The sequence below is a fragment of the Mesoplodon mirus genome (assembly GCF_964341445.2).
Source record: "Mesoplodon mirus genome assembly, chromosome: 11".
Classification (NCBI taxonomy): Eukaryota; Metazoa; Chordata; class Mammalia; order Artiodactyla; family Ziphiidae; genus Mesoplodon; species Mesoplodon mirus.
In genome coordinates this window covers 90,242,431-90,262,383 of record NC_138987.1, presented here as the reverse complement: position 1 = coordinate 90,262,383, position 19,953 = coordinate 90,242,431, and the positions used below count along the sequence as shown (strand labels likewise).

At 38.4% G+C, this 19,953-nt stretch overlaps 1 protein-coding gene across 1 annotated transcript in view; it reads right to left on the bottom strand.

Moving 5' to 3' along the window:
• Nucleotides 1-7,529: 7,529 nt before the first annotated feature.
• The window catches only part of SLC15A5 (solute carrier family 15 member 5), a gene marked incomplete at its 3' end in the record, with an annotated part of 71,323 nt that continues 58,899 nt past the window's right edge, over nt 7,530-19,953 (bottom strand). Inside the window, 2 exon segments of the mRNA XM_082635331.1 lie at nt 7,530-7,677; nt 12,552-12,660. Coding sequence (XP_082491457.1) covers nt 7,530-7,677; nt 12,552-12,660 — 257 coding nt within the window.

The window sequence follows — 19,953 nt, the reverse complement described above, 5'->3', positions numbered from 1 at the left end:
CTTGTAAAACGCTTGCACTGTGGGCTATGAGTTTTCCTCTGGCTTCATCCAAAACCTTTGTATTATTCCGTTTTCTCTTTTCTTTATCCAAATCCTCATCCATTTTTGAAGATCCAGGTTATACCGCCTCAGTAAAACATGGTCCTTTCACCCCAACCTATCAAGATTTCTTCCTCTTCTGGATCCTTATTTTACTTTCAATTAAGATGGAAATTAATTATGTGCTGACCTATGACATCTTTCATAGTATTGTCTCGAGTTTGCTATTAAAATATTTGTTTAATTTTACTTGTTCACATCTAATGTCTCCAACTAGATTCTTAAACATCGGATTCATTTCTGTATGAACAAAACCCATCGTGCCTTGTGTAGGTCACCAACAGGGTGTTGAAATCTCCACTCAACTCCCTACAGACACCTCAAATTCATTATGTACAAACATGTTTACATCCTTTCCACCATCCCAGTTCCCCATCCTCCTGTATTTCTTTCTTTAGTCGAGTGGCATTAACAGTCACTTTGTTGCTTGAATCAGAAACCTGGTGATGATCTTGGACACTTTTTCCTTTGTCACCACCACATCCAATCAGTACAGCTTAGTGATTAAATGTGTGGGCTTCCATGTTGGACTCTATGAATCCTAGTTCTAATTGTGGGGAAAATGGGTAAATACCTTGGCTTCTCTCTGTTTCAGTTTCCTAACGTACAAAATAAAGACAATAATAATTCCCAGATCATAGAGTTACTGTAAGAGCTACCTGAGATAATTAAATGCCCAGTGGAAATCCAATAAATGGTTTCTTCCTATTATTCTGCCTTTGAATCTCCTATGTTCTTCCCCTTCCCATCCCCATCCTGCTATCCTAACCTCAGACCTCATTATCTCTTACCAATATTCACTTACCCACAGTCACCATCCTGAGCTAACTTCTGTTTAGCCCCTACCAATGTATCCTCTACATTTTTTGACTGAGTGTTCTTTTTGAAACACAAATCTGTCATCTTATTCTGCCCTTGAATCTTGTGCTGCAGTCAAACAACTGCTCCTGTCAAAAGTCCAAACAACTTGCAGTTTGCAGAAGAAGCTGTTCTGTTTCACACTTTGCCATGTTGCTTATGCTCCGTCCTAACGTTACCTGAAATGCTCCTGCCTCTGCCCTTTGTTTGTCTAACAGATATCTGTCCCTCTTTAGACTAAAAATGTCCACAGCAACATTTGGGGTCCCAAGTGAATTTCTGGAATCTTGCTATTTCTCACGAAGAGATGGAGCCAGCTTCCCCTCTTTAAATCTAAACAAGACTCTCTGACTGCCTCAACAAATAGAATGCAGTAAAAGTGATGCTGCATAGCCCCTGGCTAGGTCACAAAAGACAATATTGTTTCTGCCTGGCTTTATTTCTTTTGGGGGATACTTGCCCTGGGGTACCAGCCATCAAGCTTCAAAGAAGCCCAGAGTAGCCCATATAGAGAGACAACATAAAGAAACCCACATGGAGAAGCACAGTAGCATCAGCTACTGACTGGAACCCTCCTTCTGTACATGTATGTATATGTATATGTAAGTACATATGTGCAGATGTAGATCTCCACAAAAATCTCTGTCTTCATGGACCACATATTCTCTATTACCTTGTGGCCACATGTAGGAAATAAAGATCCTGTAGTAAAAGAGATATCGTCAATGAAGCAAGAAAAGAGGAAAGTATCCTTTTAGCTAGACTAACTCATTAATGTGAAAAATCATTCACGATGTAGCATGGATCAGCAGAGAAAGCTGGAAGGAGAGAAGCCCTTGGATTTTTTCCACCTGCTCATCTAGCCAGTGAACTTCATGGACAGTTATGCAGTCAAGCTTCCTGATAATTTAAGCCTTCTCTTGTGAGCTGCATATGGTGATCTGGGCCGGCCGTCTGGGATGTGACTCCTGCTTCGAGAGTAACGATAAAGTTTCCAGCACTCACTGTCATTGTGAGAGGCAGACTGTTGTCGAAGTGTTATTATTAATGAGAATTACTACTGGACAGCTTGAACTAGAGGATAATTTATTCTCCGTGAACTTCCAATTGCAGTAAAACGGTTCATTCACTGCCACACTTATCCATCTTGTTTGTTCCTGTCTTTCAGGAGTGGTTGGCTGCAAAGAAGTAAGGCAGAACCATACAAGCTGCATGAAGACAGAAGTCTGCATTTATGGAGATACCATAGAAACTGGTCAGGAAGGTTTCACTCATGTAAGAGAGGCGTGGGTATGTGGTAAGAAGCATAGGGTCTGCTCTAGGGGGTCCTAACCAATTCATGGGAATCCAGGCACCTACACTGTGCAGTGTATCACACCAAAATGGGAAATCAGTGTTTCCAGATGGCCTCTCACTGCTCTGGCTTCTGAAGCTCACACTTCCTCTCTGGCATTTCTGACAGAGAGCTCTTTCTCTTATTTTAAAATTTAGCATATTCTCTCGACTTGCCTTTTCGTTTTGCTTCCGGAGATTGCTTTGGGAAAATGAAAACTGACATGATGACGACATGTGTACTTTCTTGGTAGTTTCTTCAATGTTATGGTGACTTCCCCCTGATTTTTGCCAAATTTCTGCCTCCCGTTGATTCCATTTTTCTCCTTCTTTTATCCCTGGTAACAGTGTTACCTTGCTCTTTGCATAAATGTCATTAAATGTGCTCCTGACTTGCTGCTACCATGGTAATAGACACTTGTCATAGGCTCTTGACTCATTACTGTATTTATATGAGACTTGGTCACTTGTGGTTTAGCAAGCTTAAGCAACAACCTGATTCCCAGCCAGTAAATGGATTCAAACCTGTCTAAGATGGGTGATAGATTAAGGTTTGGGTGCTGTTATTATTTAATAATTAGGAAAGTCTCTGAGTAGACTAGTGACAATGTATCACTGGGGGAAAAGATCTTGGCTGTCAAATAGCATCCATTCTACTGTAGACAACCTCAGTGGGACACAGAGCCAGAGAGAGAGAGTGTGTGCATGAGAAAGAGAGAATGAGACAGAGAGACAGAGATAGGCAGAGAGAGACAGAGAGGCTGGGTCTTGTCATCATGATCCTCGATTATCTTTGACACTTCCACTAAACTCACTGGAGAACAGGGCTGGAGGAATCCCAGGAATATCTGTGGAGAGGCTAAGGAAGTGGAGAGACTAGTTGACCTAAGGCTCCATCTTGATCTAATGATGACTGTCATTTGAGGAACAGACAGCTTATGTTGTGATTTAAGGAACACCCTACAAGGTTCCCTACAACAGTTTTGAGATAGAAGTACCCACTCACTACCATAGAGTCTGAAATTCTGCCCTTAGAGTCATGCTTTTGGGTGTAAGCAGGAGAACAATAATTATTCACAAAAAGGGAGGGAGGGGGCACTACCTAGGGGTGTTAAAAGTACCTGTTGTTTCCATCCAGCAGCGACTGATGGAAGAAGTCACGTTCTTTTGTGTTGGGACAGAAAGAGACTGAAATCCCTTGAGCTAAGGCATTGTCTTCCATGGAATTGCCCTGAGAATACATAAAAATCTATTATGGACAACAGCTTTACTGAGAGGCAGCTATAGAGAGAGGGCTAGCCCCTGGAATTTGTAATCAGGATCCCTAGGTCCAAATTTTTACTCTGTCCATTCTGCATGTATAACCTTTGGAAAATTATCTAATTTTTATTTTTTTTATTTTTTGGCCACACGGCACGGCATGTGGGATCTTAGTTCCCCGACCAGGGATCGAACCTGTGGCCCCGGCACTGGAAGCACAGAGTCTCAACCACTGGACCACCAGGGAAGTCCCTGGAAAGTTATTAACTCCTTTGTGCTTCGTGTTTTGTATCTGTAAAATGGGGTCTACAATTGTACTTAAAGAGTTACTGTGATGATTAATGAGTTAATATTAAATAAAAACACTTAGAACAGTGTCTTGTACTCAGCAAGTACTACAGGAGTCTTCACAAATATTAATCACATTTTGGGGGGTGAATTTGTTTTTCTTAACCCATTCTTTCCTAAGCAGTTTGGAATTGACTGTAGCACATCTGAGGGCATTTTGTTGAAAGGGGAAGGAAAGGATGCTTTTGAGCCCAAGACCCTCTTTCCTGACCCCAGTGTGGTCAGTCTGGGCAGGTCTTTTCAGTGGGATGCTTCTGACAGCCTAAAGTCCACATGAGGATAGTGCCTGGCTCCACAGAGGAAGCTGAGGGCAGGGAAAGAGATGTTAGAAACCTGCTGTTTTGGGGTCACAGTCTCTGACCCCAACGTGGTCTTTCTTTTTATTCTTGGTCCCTTTTGGATTATTCAGAGAGTGTTTCACCTAAGTGGCTGGGGATGATCCAGTGTTGGTGACATTATGAGTGTCATTTGTAGAAGGGGCTGGCTCTTTAGAGACAGAGGGACCAAGGTTCTAGTCCTGTGACATCCAGTATCTCTGTGACTCTTGATAACTTAATGTCTCAGAGCTGCAATGTCTCATGTACAAAATGGGCAGTGCCAAAATGTGCCTACTTCCCAGGAGTGGTGCCAGCCAAATGTGACGATACACGCGACAGCAACTTGTAAAGTGTAAAGGGTTGTCATTATGAGTGGGTCCTTTCATTTCCCTGTTCTCTACAAGCAGACCTGAATGTTAGCAGCACCTGTGTGCTGTCATCACTTGGCTGTTGATTTCATTTAAGAACCTTACCCATAAGCCTGTGACCGGTAATTGTATGTCAGCTTCTCTAGCAGTGGTGATGGGCTATGCCCACCGCCGGACTGGTTCACGGTCCTAATGCTGAAGCTCTTTTCTCATCCAACAAGGGATCCTGACAGTTTTCAGAAGGGGTGTTTCTCCCTCCTTCAATTTGTAAATCACATAATATTAGTAGGAAACTTTTTGGAATCATGAGCTGTATTTTGGTGATACTGTTACTCTGATAGTCGACAAAACACTTTCAGAAACCAAGAGAATTAGAGGTTGGCCAGAGTGGCATGAATGCTATGGAATGATGCTATATATCAAGATTATCTGAAGGGGATATGAGAGAGAAGGGATTAAGCTGTGTCAAGAGATGAGGGGTAATATCCCAGAAGCTTGAAAAAATTTACCAACTCGCAGGAGCAGATTTCTGAGTGTTATTTTAGAAGGTCCCTCTGATGGAAACATTTTCACTAGCAAATTTACATAATAAAAGTATGGTTTTCTTAATTTTATATACAGTCTCAATGCAGTGACTTTTGGCTGCATTGGATTGAAGCGTTGCAAGAAAAAAAGAAAGAGGAAAGAGATGTGGATGTCAGTTATGGACAGAATCAGCTGGGGTCAGATCTGTGCTCTGCAGGTCACAGAAAACATTTTCAAGTACCTTGCCTTTCAGGTCTCCCTCTTGGACAGAAATAGAGCACCGAAGATGCTTCTTAGGGAAGACTTCATTTTCCCAATCTTTTACAACTGGAAAAGGGAGCAAATGAGTGGCTGGGTACAGACCCTTGACACCAAGTGACTGGGAGTCGATGGAACACTGCAGGGACACAGAACTTTGCCAGCCAATGAACACATTCCTGGAGAAATACAGTACGGAACCCAGCAGTCTCCTACAAGCAACGCATCCCTTTAAGTTAATTGGTGTTACAGAGAAGCTGAAATGCTCCGCTTATTTACAAAGCTACAGATTTATGTAAAGCAAAACCAATTACACTTAATGCCTAAACTATTCCAGGTGCTCAGTGATAATGTTGCTAAGCACTAGACAAGAAACTGGTGCATGAATGCATCCTGTTTCCAATGGAAGCGTGTGTAGTTCCTGCAATTTAGCTAATCATGAGCGTCAGCCCTGATGTGAGGATTCTAAGCTCTTTTGGTGTTCGCTTAGGGTCATCTTTATAATTCTGTAGCTCTCTTTTCATCTCTAAGGGCGGGTGAAATCATAATGAGCACCTTTTTCTATTATGATGTAGAAATTAAGGAGAGGAAGGCAAATTTGGGGCGGTGGGGGGGGAAACAAAATAAGGCAAACCCTTTTTCTAATGGTGAGAGGGACCGTTAGAGCTTCTGACTTGTACCGAGACGAGATGTTTAAAGGTTTCTTGATCTTTGGGGTGTTCATTAAACCCAAATCGCAAACTTGGCATTTAACGTTTTGCAGCAAAGAAAGATTCTAAGGAAGATCAAGGATTGGCCTCACTGTTTCGTCAGAGAACAAATGCTGGGAAATAAAAGGATTTGCAAAAGTTACAGGGCAAGAATTTTTGTCTGTAAGAGTTTGTCTTTTCATTTGTCCTCAGAACAAACAAACAAAAAATAGTTTGAGTAAGAGAAACACCTGGTGCTTTACAGCTGTTCTTTTGCAATTAAAAATGCATATCACACCTAATCAAGATGTGTAAACCTTTTATTCCACAGATCTAAAATATTTTAGGTCACAAGGGAGGTGCTTAACTGCAGAATCATTTGCAATCAACTGATAAACACCCCTCTCCTATCCAGCTTGAACTGTCCCGGAAAGCATCGGTGCTCAGATTTCAGGGAGCCGAAGAAGACTTGGGAAGGTTTGTTAGAACTGCCGATTCCTGGAAAAAGGTTTGGGTTAAAGCAGTCTATGGTAGGGGCCAGAAAGAGTTGCCTGAAGCAGGGGGTCCTTAACAAAACTTTGACAAGCACTGCTACAAAGATTTGGGACACTAGTTGTATTTGCCTTTTTTTGGTTTAAATGAGTTTTTTTCACATTTCTTTGCTTATACGGGAGAAATCTCTTTTAGAAGATAATTTTCTGAGTGCGTCTGAACTGGTAGCAGCGGAGACTAAAAGACGTCCTTCGGACTAGGGAATCTGTTTAAGCATCCCTGATTGATTTGATCACTTGCCCTTCCCCCCACACTCATTTAACCTTCCGTAATTTTCTTCTTTCCTTCAATCGCAATAATTCCATCATTTACATTTATTTTACAGTTTCTTCAGTATGTGAATATTCTCTTTTTGTTAAGGACCTCTATTTTAGTAATGCTGCTCTTGGATTCAGAGACTATTTCCTTAATTATAACTTGATAGTGTAATAACAAGATGAAGTATAGTGAAATGTGTATAGGTTTATTATTTACTCTGACATAGACAGTATATGATCACTATGCCTGGCATGCAGTAAGTACTCAATAAATGCATTGAAAGAAAGAATGTTAACATACTGTTATTTTGAGCCTACGGACACATGAAAACTAAAAAATGTCATATAGGGTGCTTTTAATGGCCAAACCATTGTAAAAAGTTTTAAAATATTGTGATGCATAGGAAATATTAACTTTTTGTTGTCAGAAAGTAATTACTTAGACTTTGAAATTAATTCATTAATTCAAAGGCATAGCATGTTAATGCAAAAGCGTAATAGTCATAATTATGACTAGAGGAGTCATAATTAGTCTTTGTAAAGTACACAGATAATATTCATAAGGCCACCCTCACACATATTAGCTCTAAAACTAAAACGCATAGTGTCTAGCCGAAGAAAACAGGGAATACTCTGCTCATAAGACAGGTTGAGTCAAATAAAGTTTCATAGGGCTGTTTCCCAAAGATCAATACTTGAAGAAAATTCCTGTGTACTGCCATAAAATTTCAGAGACCTTTCATGCAGGGGAAGTGTTTCTTCAAGATTATTTCCACTGATGTTCTGGGCATTAAAATGATTTAGATTACAATATCTAAAAAAGAAAGAAAGCTTTTTTTAGGACCAGATGTAGATGACTTGATAAATCATTTGCCTTCCCCCTGTGCTTGTCTTCCTTTTATTATAGGCCCGTAGACACTGGCACAACAGTGATGATTATTTAAGAGCACTGCTCACCAGAACAGTCTTTATAAAACGACAAAAGGAGTTTTAGGACATATTAAGGTATCTGATGAGGACCTTTAGATGGCGCTCTTTTACAACCTGCAGTGAGTCTGACAGTGAGAGAACTGGAAAGTCTGGAATTATCAACCTTGTAGATTTCACGGCGGCAGGACTCGAAAGATTTATCAGATGCACTGAAGGTTTGTAAATTCGGTGCTGAGACTGTGTGGAAAACACCACTGTCAAAGAAAAAATCCATGAACATATTTTTTAAATGTGTGCCCTCTATCCTTGACTCAAGAAAAATCTGGATTTCCCATCTTCTAAGTGCCAGGCAGCATGCTAGGGCCCAGTGCTCACCCTAACTTACTGAATTCTCACTATAACCCTGGAAGGGTGGAACCATTCCCATTTCACAGACAGAAATACTGAACTTCTAGGAGGTTAAATAAGTTGCTTAGGGTTTGTATGAGTAATAGTTGGCAGAGCCTGGGTTTGAAACCAGAACTCTCTTATTCAGAGTCCTGGCCTTTTCCCTCTATGGCATGCTGCCTCTAAAGGCAACTTATTTCTTAAACATTTTTGAAGAAGTTCCAGGAGGAGAGGAATTTCAGACTGCTTTATTCACTGCTGTATTCCTAGTGCCTTGACGAGTGCCTGGTACATAGCAGATGTACAATAAATATTGGTTGAATGAACAAATGGTCAAGGGCCATAAGAATCCCAGTGGGAAATAGATACCCAAGGCAATGTGTGCCTTTGAACTAATGTAGTTGGTTCTAGCTACTTAATCTCTGCAGGCAAATTTTCCAGATTCTCCTTTCTTCTGAAACATGACACACATTCTTTTCTTGTGGAGGCTGATCAACAGGTGGTGGTGGGTATAGTTAGTTGAACTGAAGGGACTGGTTTCCTCCCCCACGAGAGTTAAGGGGCTGTCAGGGAGCAGGAAAAGGGCTCCTCTATGGCACTTAGAAGCAGCAGAGTCTAGGAGAAAGTGTATGGGCTTTGGAGACAAACTAGGGTTTGAATCCTACTTGTGTGAACTTAGTCAATTTACTTAGTTAGATTTTCACTTTAGTTTTCTTACTTATAAAGTGGAATGGTATGATCTCCATAACAGGGAGGGGGACAAACCTGCTGCTTAAGACAGAAATGCTCAACACATGGAAAATTAATTTCTTTCCTTCATGCTTTGTTTCACCCTCTCTTTTTTACCTTCCCTCAAAAAGTATGCAGGAGAAAAGAAAGTATACAGGAGATGGAGAAGATTTGGTAAGAATCCAATTTCTTTCTGAATAAACCCTACATTATCCCTTAGTTCCTTTCATCTTTGGTTCCTTCAATCTCTGGTTCTTTGTATTTTTTATTCTTGCCTCCTTCTCTGAACCCCAACTCCACCATCTCTCAGTAACTCACTTGCTCGACAATTACAGAAGAATCATACTTAAATATTTTGAGTACTAGGTGCCAGCTCCATGTAGACCAGTACTTTGTTTTCTTTGGTTTTATTTTTCTAGTGCTTGGAACAATGCTTAACATGTTGGTTAAATGAATGGATAACTGAATAAATGAATCAGTCCCTGAGCTAGTAGGTTTTTGGTTCCAGCACTAGTTCTACCTGAATTCAGCCCACAATCATGTTCATCTTAACCATATCTCAGCATGAGTCTAGGTAAAGAATAAAAAGAAGGGAGCATAAGGCAACATCTGAGGCCATTATTATTACTGCTAACACTTTGGCAATTTACTCATCCTCACAGCAATCTTATGACACAGTTACCATTCTTATTATTTCCTTTTTACAAAGTAGAAATTGAGGCTTAGCAAGGTTAAACAGCTTAAAGTTTGTGCAGCTAAGTTGTGGGACTGGATTCAACTGGGCTGCCTCTAGAGATTGCCTTTTAAACTACTTCATGAAAGACAGGGTCAACTCTTACAGTGGGAGTGTAACTGAAATTGAGAAACAATGCAGGTTTGTGAGAATTACTGGATGGGCACCACTCGTGCTTGGAGGTGATGGACAGAGGGGAGAAAGGTCTTGCCTTCGTTTTCAGTTTTTGTTGCCAACACTTTTTGCTGCAAAGCTGGGGACATTTCTGTTGAATCCTTCTGCAAGAATCTGACTTTCTAATTTGGTTTTCAATCGAAGAATGAGACAGGCATTTTAGGGAAATTATGCATCCTGGAGGGTCACTTCGATAATATACACTTTGGAAGCTAAGAAATTTTAAAATTCAGGGAGCCATTAAGACTTTTGGTTTTGTCATTAATTCTGTCTTGCATGAGGTTTAAGTACCTCTCTTATACTGGACCGTAAGCTCCATGAGAGCAGGGACACAGGTGACACTAAACATTTACTGATACTGACTTTATGTCCTTCTAACTTATTACAGTGCCTATCACACAACTGATGTTCCAAAAGAGATTTTTTAGATGAACAAAAGAATAATTCAGGCAAGGAATAAGTGGCAATAGATGAGATACTAAATAGATAAATGAATGAAAAGAAGTGAGGAAAATAAAAATCTGTTTAGTTCCTGCTATGTGGCAGACATCGAACTTGGTCCTTTATCAAAATTCATCTCCCTACAAGGCCCACAAAAGGTTGGAATTACTCTCCTTATTTTACATGTGTGAAAACAGAGACTCAGAAAGGTTAGAGAATTTGCTCAAAAGAACACAGCCATCCAAGAATGCGTCAGTGAGAGGAAGACAGGTTGGCAATGGATGGATGGGAGATAATACATATTAAGCCACTGAATGGTCTCAGGTGACTGACTGGCTAAATGATTTTGCACAGTTTGTTATTGACCTTGAAATGGTCACTGCTGATTTAAAGGCCTGAATGGAATCCAAATCTTAAGCATCATTAGATTTCTAGCTATTTGTTTAATGATATTTGCTTTTAATGATAATGACTCATTCATTCTTATTATTGATATGGTTATTTCTAACTCTAAAATGGTACTATATGGTGGAGAAAAAAAATCTTGTTTTAGAATTGAGCAAAGAACTATTTTATTATAAGGACCAATGGAAAAAATGAAGTCTATACTGGCACAAAAACAGAAATGTAGATCAATGGAACACGATAGAAAGTCCAGAAATATACCCACGCACATATGGTCACCTTATTTTTGATAAAGGAGGCAAGAATATACAATGGAGAAAAGACAGCTTCTTCAGTAAGTGGTGCTGGGAAAACTGGACAGCTACATGTAAAAGGATGAAGTTAGAACAGTCCCTAACCCAATACACAAAAATAAACTCAAAATGGATTAAAGACTTAAGTGTAAGGCCAGACAATATAAAACTCTTAGAGGAAAACATAGGCAGAACACTCTATGACATAAATCACAGCACGATCCTTTCTGACCCACCTCCTAGAGAAATGGAAATCAAAACAAAAATAAACAAATGGAACCTAATGAAACTTAACAGCTTTTGCACAGAAAAGGAAAACATAAACAAGACAAAAAGACAACCCTCAGAATGGGAGAAAATGTTTGCAAATGAAGCAACTGACAAAGGATTAATCTCCAAAATTTGCCAGCAGCTCATGCAGCTCAATATCAAAAAAATGAACAACCCAATCCAAAAATGGGCAGAAGACCTAAATAGACATTTCTCCAAAGAAGATATACAGATTGCCACCAAACACATGAAAGAATGCTCAACATCATTAATCATTAGAGAAATGCAAATCAAAACTACAATGAGTTACCACCTCACACCTGTCAGAATGGCCATCATCAAAAAATCTAGAAACAATAAATGCTGGAGAGGGTGTGGAGAAAAGGGAACCCTCTTGCACTGATCGTGGGAATGTAAATTGATACAGCCATTATGGAGAACAGTATGGAGGTTCCTTAAAAAACTAAAAAACTACCATACACCCCAGCAATCCCACTACTGGGCATATACCCTGATAAAACCATAATTCAAAAAGAATCATGTACCACAATGTTCATTGCAGCTCTATTTACCATAGCCAGGTCATGGAAGCAACCTAAGTGTCCATCGACAGATGAATGGATAAAGAAGATGTGGCACATATATACAATGGAATATTATTCAGCCATAAAAAGAAACGAAATCGAGTTATTTGTAGTGAGGTGGATGGACCTAGAGTCTGTCATACAGAGTGAAGTAAGTCAGAAAGAGAAAAACAAATACCGTATGCTAACACGTATATATGGAATCTAAAGAAAAAAAAAGTTCTGAAGAACCTAGGGGCAGAACAGGAATTAAGATGCAGACGTAGAGAATGGACTTGAGGACACGGGGAGGGAGAAGGGTAAGCTGGGACGAAGTGAGAGAGTGGCATGGACATATATACACTACTGAATGTAAAATAGCTAGTGGGAAGCAGTTGCATAGCATAGGGGGATCAGCTCAGTGCTTTGTGACCACCTAGAGGGGTGGGATAGGGAAGGTGGGAGGGAGATGCAAGAAGGAGGAGTTATGGGGATATATGTATATGTATAGCTGATTCATTTTGTTATAAAGCAGAAGCTAAACATTGTAAAGCAATTATACTCCAATAAAAATGTTAAAAAAAAAGAGTAAAGAAAAAGTGAAGTCTAAATGGAAATTTCTTGCTCCGAATATCTGTTAAATTTCTCTAATATGCTGACTGGTCCAGTCATGGAATACAGGATTCCCATTGGCTCAGTGATGGCTCCCAGATCACACTTTCATGGACTCAGAAATTGTTCATCTTACCACACACTTACTTACCTTTGTGAAACACTCCAGAATCCCAGGGCGTTCAACAACGTTAATGATGCCAAGAAGAAGAAGAAGCTTTCTAATTTGCCTTTGTTTAATGTGTTTGGAAACCAATTGCCTGTTTGGAACAAATGTAATTGTTATTCAACTGTGGAGTTGTAAGTTTCTGTGAATATTTTATCATGCCATAATTCATAGAGCTTTATTCGCTTGAATAATATCTACAAAGCAAAAAAGCACATCTGAAACTCAGAGTTAAAATTCATTTAATTCTGTAATTAACAGTAAAATAATAAGCAAGGCAGGCCAAATGTTTTGAGGGTCAAAAAGACTTTATTTGCATAATACAATATAGGTGTCAGAAGAACTGGGTTATAAAAGTAACCCTGATTATGCTATTAATTTGCAGGAGCCACATTTGTCTTTTTCATCATTATATGTCTAATACCTAGAACAGTGCTTGGCACCCCCATAGGGATTGTTTGGTAAATATACATTGAATGTATGAAAAATATTTACCATCACCAGATAGCTGGTTGCCTGTGCTAATTGTAAGGCTAGTGAGGTAATATATGTAGATGTCAGATATTACTTTGTTTTGATAACTTAGATAAGATAATCCAGTGTTACCTTGTTATAATATCACAGACCCTATCAATCAAATACTTGCAGTCTCTGGTTGATGTGAAGATTTTCTTTTAACCTGATGAGTAATTCCTTCAGTTTAATACCCCTAAGTAAGGAATCCTCACTTCCTTTTGATGTCCAACTGAGTATATATGAAACTAATTAGGATTCAGGTAATTTCTTTTACTTTGCTCCTAAGTTGTGACTTTTACTTTGATCTTTGCTAGAACTCTCTTTTCATATCTACACCTATGTATCTATATCCATATTATCTCTGTCTTATACACACATTCAATTGTTCTTCAGTTGGTTTTTGAGATATTATTATTAAATACATTATATGAAATATGATGTATTATATCATATATATTATACATGCAGCACTTATTTTTATGCAATACTTTAAAAACAGGAATGGAATCTTAGTATTAACAAATATATCACACATATATAGCATTACAGAAGTTTAAAAGATTGATTAAAAGGTAAAATCTATCTTCAGAGAGAAAACAAATTCAATTGCTGTTCTGAATGGGCAGAATATTTCCCCTCAAAATGCTATGCATTATGAGAGCAGGAATGGATCATCTGTGAACAGTCAGATGCCAAGGTTCTTGGCATTTCCTTGCTTTTTTACAGGAGCAGCTCCTACATTGGGTTGTGAGCAATCCATCTACATTCCAATAGACTTGATCTTCAGTGTCATCTTTCGCACATGGGTTATGGGTTGCTTCCTGAACTAGAATATGGTTCTTGGCCTCTCCCTTGACAGTGTATACTTTTAAATGGGGTTTGAATTAAATGCTCTGTTCAAGGTTGATAGTCAGCAAGTGCATAAGCATGACAGCTGTGAATAATTGTGCCATTTTCCATTTAAAGCTGCTTCTCTTCTGTCAGTTAACTTCCCAATGACTATTATTATGGACAACCATGAAAATTAGCTTGTGTCCATTATAGTCTAGGACCTATAATGAAATCTGGTATTGAGTTTAAAGCTATTTTGTAAGTTCTACTCCCCCATTTTATTAATTTGTGTTCCATTACAATAGAAATGTATGGTTTTATTGCTATATTGACATGCTGCCTTTATCTGATATTTAGGAGAAATTTCCCTGAATGTTTCCTTCTATGTCTGTCTGTCGGGTATTGTGTAACCCTCTTAATGTGTGTGTGTGTGTGTACAGACACTAAACATTTGATTGTACTTGAATGGGGGAGTCAGGGTAGAGAGGTCAAGGTAAGGTGAGATAGCATCACACTTATTTTCAGGAAGAACTAAGCCATCCTGCTAAGCCTGTTCAAACAGTCCTGTTTCCTTATTTCTCTTGAGTTAGTATCCCACTCATATTTTTGTCCTTTTCATTTCACATAAGCACTTTGCATGTCATGCGATTATACCATTTTATCACCGTGTTTCTCTGGCTAGAGTAAAAGGAGTTTGCACAGAGTATGCAAAGCTTCAGACTTAACATGGCATTAATTCTTCCCGGAGCATGCATTTTGGTCCATAACAAGTAATTGGAAAGACTATCTTTATTCTATAACAAAGTCAGCTGAGGGAGAAGAATATCAATTTTGTAAGATCTTTAAAGGTAAAACAATATTTCCAAGAAATTGTGCAATTACAGCGAATACCAGCCTATCAGGAGATGGCGCTAGATCCCCCGGGCATGCCGGTGTGCTTGCGTCTCTGTCACTGGGGATGCCGGGGTGGGCACACATGAGAAGCACTGTGACTTGGCATTATGTGCATGTGGGGTGACAGGAGGATGTCGTACTAGAAAAGTTAAAGGCAGTGGAAATTTACGAGTAACACAGGATAGTTTGTGAGCGGAATTATCTTAAAAATAAAACGAAAGAGTGCCATACCACCTGTTCAGATTCCTGATAATACTCCTCTATTGTTTCTTTATTTCTTTTTAAAAAAATTTTTTATTGGGGTATAGTTGATTTACAATGTTGCATTAGTTTCAAGTGTACAGCAAAGTGAACGTTATACATATACATATATCCACTCTTTTTTAGATTCTTTTCCCATATAGGCCATTACAGAGTATCGAGTAGAGTTCCCTGTGCTATACAGTAGATCCTTATTAGTTATCTATTTTATATATAGTAGTATTCTTTCTTAAATATAATTTTCGTGTTCAGCTTTCTTCCTAGTGCTGAGCTCATTCCAGCCCCATATTTTGGCCTCCTTTCGATAATTTAACATTGACTGTATAGCTAATTTACATGGTAAGCTTTGTGGTAAAGAGAACCGTCACCAGAATTGATAACATGGAACAAACACTAGCATCAAGTTGGAGAGAGAGATTCTTTATGAAGCTTAAATTTGTTTTATATGTATAGAGAGATTGTGTCTATGTAAAGAGATAGCATTGGGTATAAAAAGATATACCCAATGGAAATAGTATGGGCTTTGGAATCAGAGAGACTTTTGAAGTCTCTATTATTTAATAGCTTTGTCGTTGGGCATTTGGTCAACTGGACCCCTTCAACCTTGGTTTCTCTTCTTGAAAATGACAGCAGTACCTCTCTCACTGAGCTGTTATGAGAAGTAAAAGAGATAATAGAAGTGGGGGGTTAGGCACAAAGGAGGCACCCATAAGCATTAGGTTATCACCTCTCCCCTCTTTAGAGATGCCCATACAAAATCACATAGCCTGAGCTTGATCTTGGGCCCATTTCCTGTTAGATACTTCTTCATGTTCTGTGTGCCTTTTTTTTTTTTTTTTTTTAATCATTATCCCAGGACTGGTTGTAAACTGTTCCATTTAACATTGTCAGTTGACTCAGCTCTTAGGTACTATAACTTTATTTTAGGAGCTTATAAACTTTTATTGTCATAATTCACATTTGTGCCATTTTTCATCTGACATTTCTAGTACCTGATTGAAATCGGGAATATCCTTGCAAAAGGAGACAAAGTGAAGACTTTAGGTCTCGAATGGGACTGACTAGACTTCTCTAGGTCTTAGCTGGGGTGGACAGGCAGGTTATCAACATGAGAAGAAAATAGCCACATAAAGAGTCCAAGGAATGACAAAGTGCTATTTGTTAATGCTGACAGTGAGCCCCAGTCACGTACTTTAATTGTATAACCAGCTAGTTAGTAATGAGTGTTAGGCTGTTGAGGTAATAGAGCACTTACAAAATATTTGGCATTGCTCACAGTTTCCTCAAATATCTCTTGCTCAGCTAGGTTTATTTGTTCATTTGAAAATCATTTGTTAAGAAATTTTTATGTGCCAGGAAATGGGCATTCCAAGTTGCTTAAGAAAAGGAGCTCATGGATTAGTAAGGGAGACACGCACACCTCGTTTTATTGCACTTCACAGATACTTCATGTTTTACAAACTGAAAGTTTGTGGCCACTCTTGTCAAGCAAGTCTATCAGTGCCATTTTCCCAAAGGAATTATTATTATGACCATATGTACATTGTTTTTTAGACATAATGCTATTGCACACTTAATAGACTACAGTACAAGGAATATACAGTGTAAATAAAACTTTTATATGCACTCTAAACCAAAAATATTCACGTGACTTGTTATTGCTTTGTTTTACGAACCTGCAGTGTCTCCGAGGTATGTCTGTAATTACTCTCAAGCATTAGACTTTATAGATACTAAATACAATGTTTCTATTTATCTTAAATGATCATGGTCATTTTAGAGATAAACAGACTATGGACTTATCTAAGCTAGTTCTTGTATGTTATTGACTAAAGGGTGAAGGCACAGAGAGGTAAAGGGAATCATCACTCAGCAGAATCCTCACTTCTTACCCTCACCACTGCACGAATACAGCCCCCTACTGGCGCTAACAGAACTACTAATTTTATGACTTTCCTTAGCATCTCAACAGTTTAAAAACGTCTGGACAGCAGTCTTTGACATAGCTTACCCCAAATACCGTTTAAAATACCCAAGACGACTTTTCCACCTAAATCCTGGGATTGACCTATCGTGAGACTCAACCTATCATGAGACTCTTGGGGTAATTTACACTAAACTTAGGGTTTTTGGAACGGGATTGAAAAATACATACGGTGACCCACACATGCTATGAGGCTATAAACAGCACAAAGCTGCTGAGGTAAAAGAGGAACATACTTTATTCCTGTCCCATCTTATGCCCTGTATTATAAGGCCTAACATTTCGTGTGCTGCCTTTACGTCTTGAGTGTCACAGGGCCCCAAAGGCCTGACCGTACATTTTCCTGCTTCCTTTGTCAGATATGTTCCCCACACGGGGATATTGTCCCCTCCTGGCTAGTTCCTTATTAGCCAGACGAGCTGTACTCCACCCTATCCTCAGCCTAACAGATTTCACTTCCTTACCAGCTTTCAACATTATTCAGACCAGCAATCACATCCTCCTGTAGGAACCAGAGATCACCTCACTGCTTTGTTGCCACAGACCCTGCTTGTTCCCTCTCTTCCTCAGTGCAACCCCACAGGGCCAGGCATGGCATGCTCTGGTCCACTGGGCTGTAAGCACAGGTGATGAATAAACTGCTGTCAGTCTCATCTGCCCACGTATTCAGCCTTCTTATGCTATGTAGGGGTAGGATTCTTCCCTCCCCAATGGGGTGAATAGGAGGTGATCAGGAAGTGCCCCTACCACAGAAATCAAGGTCAGTTCTAGACAGAATTATAGTATTTGCTGTTGATCTAATGCATAGTTACTGTTTTGGGGAGGAGGAGTCCTCCCCTACATCCCTCTAACCTGTACCCAGCGCCAAGTACCTCTGCTGCTAAACTATTGATACCTGGGGGAGTGGAACTTCCATTAACCCTGAGACAAGAAGTAATGGGAGCACGGCATTGTAGTTCTCAGAAGGAAAGCATTACAGATGAACGTGAGCGAGAGTCACGTATGCTTGAGACTGCAAATTATAATCACACTGATCAGAGTGTTGGAGAACCAGAAAATGGTATAGATAACGTCCTCACTTTAGCTCAGCAGTCTGCTTGTTATAGTAACTTGGGTTTTAATGGGGCACCTTAACAGAAGATTTTGGCAAAAATATGGAATGTGACCAGAGGTAAGAAAATCCATATACATTCTCAGTTAGTAGATACTGCCTCTCAGTAAATCTCTACCCTGAAGATGAGTAAATAGAAAAAAAAAATCCCTATGAGGGAGGAAATGTGATGATAATATATATTATTACTGTTGCTTACAAAACACTCCAACACAAAATGACAAAGGTTAAAATAATAATAAAAATGAGAAACTCATAAGGCAAAAATGAAAATAAAATAGCAGAAAATACTGATTTCAGGAAAAATTGAATTCCAAGGAAAAACTATGTCAAAGGGACATCAAGGATCTTTTTATATTGGTAAAAAGCACAATTCAAATTGAATATATGTCAATGAATATCCCTTAGGTAATGAAACATAACAAAATCTGTTGGAAACACAGAAATAAATAACAGGTAGATAATTCTTGTGAATGATTACATACATCACACTTTGATCAATTTTTGATAGAATAGGCAAAAAGGAAAATAATGTAGAGAATTAGAATAATGTGATTGGCACTTTGTTGTACACCCAAAGCTAACACAATATTGTAAATCAACTATACTTCAATAAAAAAAGAATAATACAATCGGTAAGAATTTAATTAAGACCACCACATTGTTTAGTAGAAAGAAAAAAGTTATAGAACTTATAGAAGTTTAGGTAATATCAACAACAAACCAAATTCTTATAAATTGAAGATTCTACTCCTAAATAACTAGCTGATCAAAGAGGAAATGAAAACCACAATCACAATGTATTTAGAAAATAAAGAAAATGAGAAAATTGCATTTACAAATTTAGGCATACAGATTTAAATCCTGTTAGGAGACAGATTTAAAGGCACACTGTTTTCATTTTTAGAGTAAGAATGACCATACATGAATTAAACATTCAACACACAAAAAATCAGAAAATAACTTTTAAAAAAATTTACGGAAAGTAAGAGGAAGGAAATAGAACAGAAAGTCAATATCTTAAAGTATATTAAATAGTTCTAAGAGCTGATTCATTGCAGGAAAATGTAACAACAGTAACAACAAAAACCCTGACAAATCCAATCAAAATACACAACAAAAGAATCAAAAGAAATAACAATGTTTAGTTATGAGTATGCTATGTTAGTGTCAAAAAATCTTATTCAAGGAGGATGAATATCTAGGAAAACATTAATTGCCAAAATAGAACTAAGAAGAGATGAAAAATCTTAATGGCGGCAAATAGCAGGAAAACATTACAAAGAATGATTCTCTAAAGAGATATTAGGTCCTGAATACAACTTTTAATTTTCATGGAAGAAATGAATCTTTCCCCTGGATCTTCCAGAACAAAAGATCATCAAGTATTGATGCTACTGAGGATTGTTTATCCCATGTATGTTAAGATGACTTCATATTGAAAAATCTATTAATTAAATATATGATAATGTCAGGAGCAGTAAGAAAAATCAAAAAGTGATCTCAAGAGCTGTTTAACAAGCATTCAATAAAATTTAACCTGATTTATTTAAATCTTAGAGAACAAGAAATAGAAATTTTCATTTTCTTATGGTAAAGAAAATCATTTAAGATTATCTTTATAAACCTACACATATGCTTAATAGAAAACTGAGAAAAATTCATAGTAAGATCATGAGCAAGATAAAATGTGACTGTCTTCTGGTATTAACATTGCCCTGGAAGTTCTGTGTACTGATGAGGATGCAAAGCATAGGAGTTAATATTGAAAATAAGGATAAAAATTATAT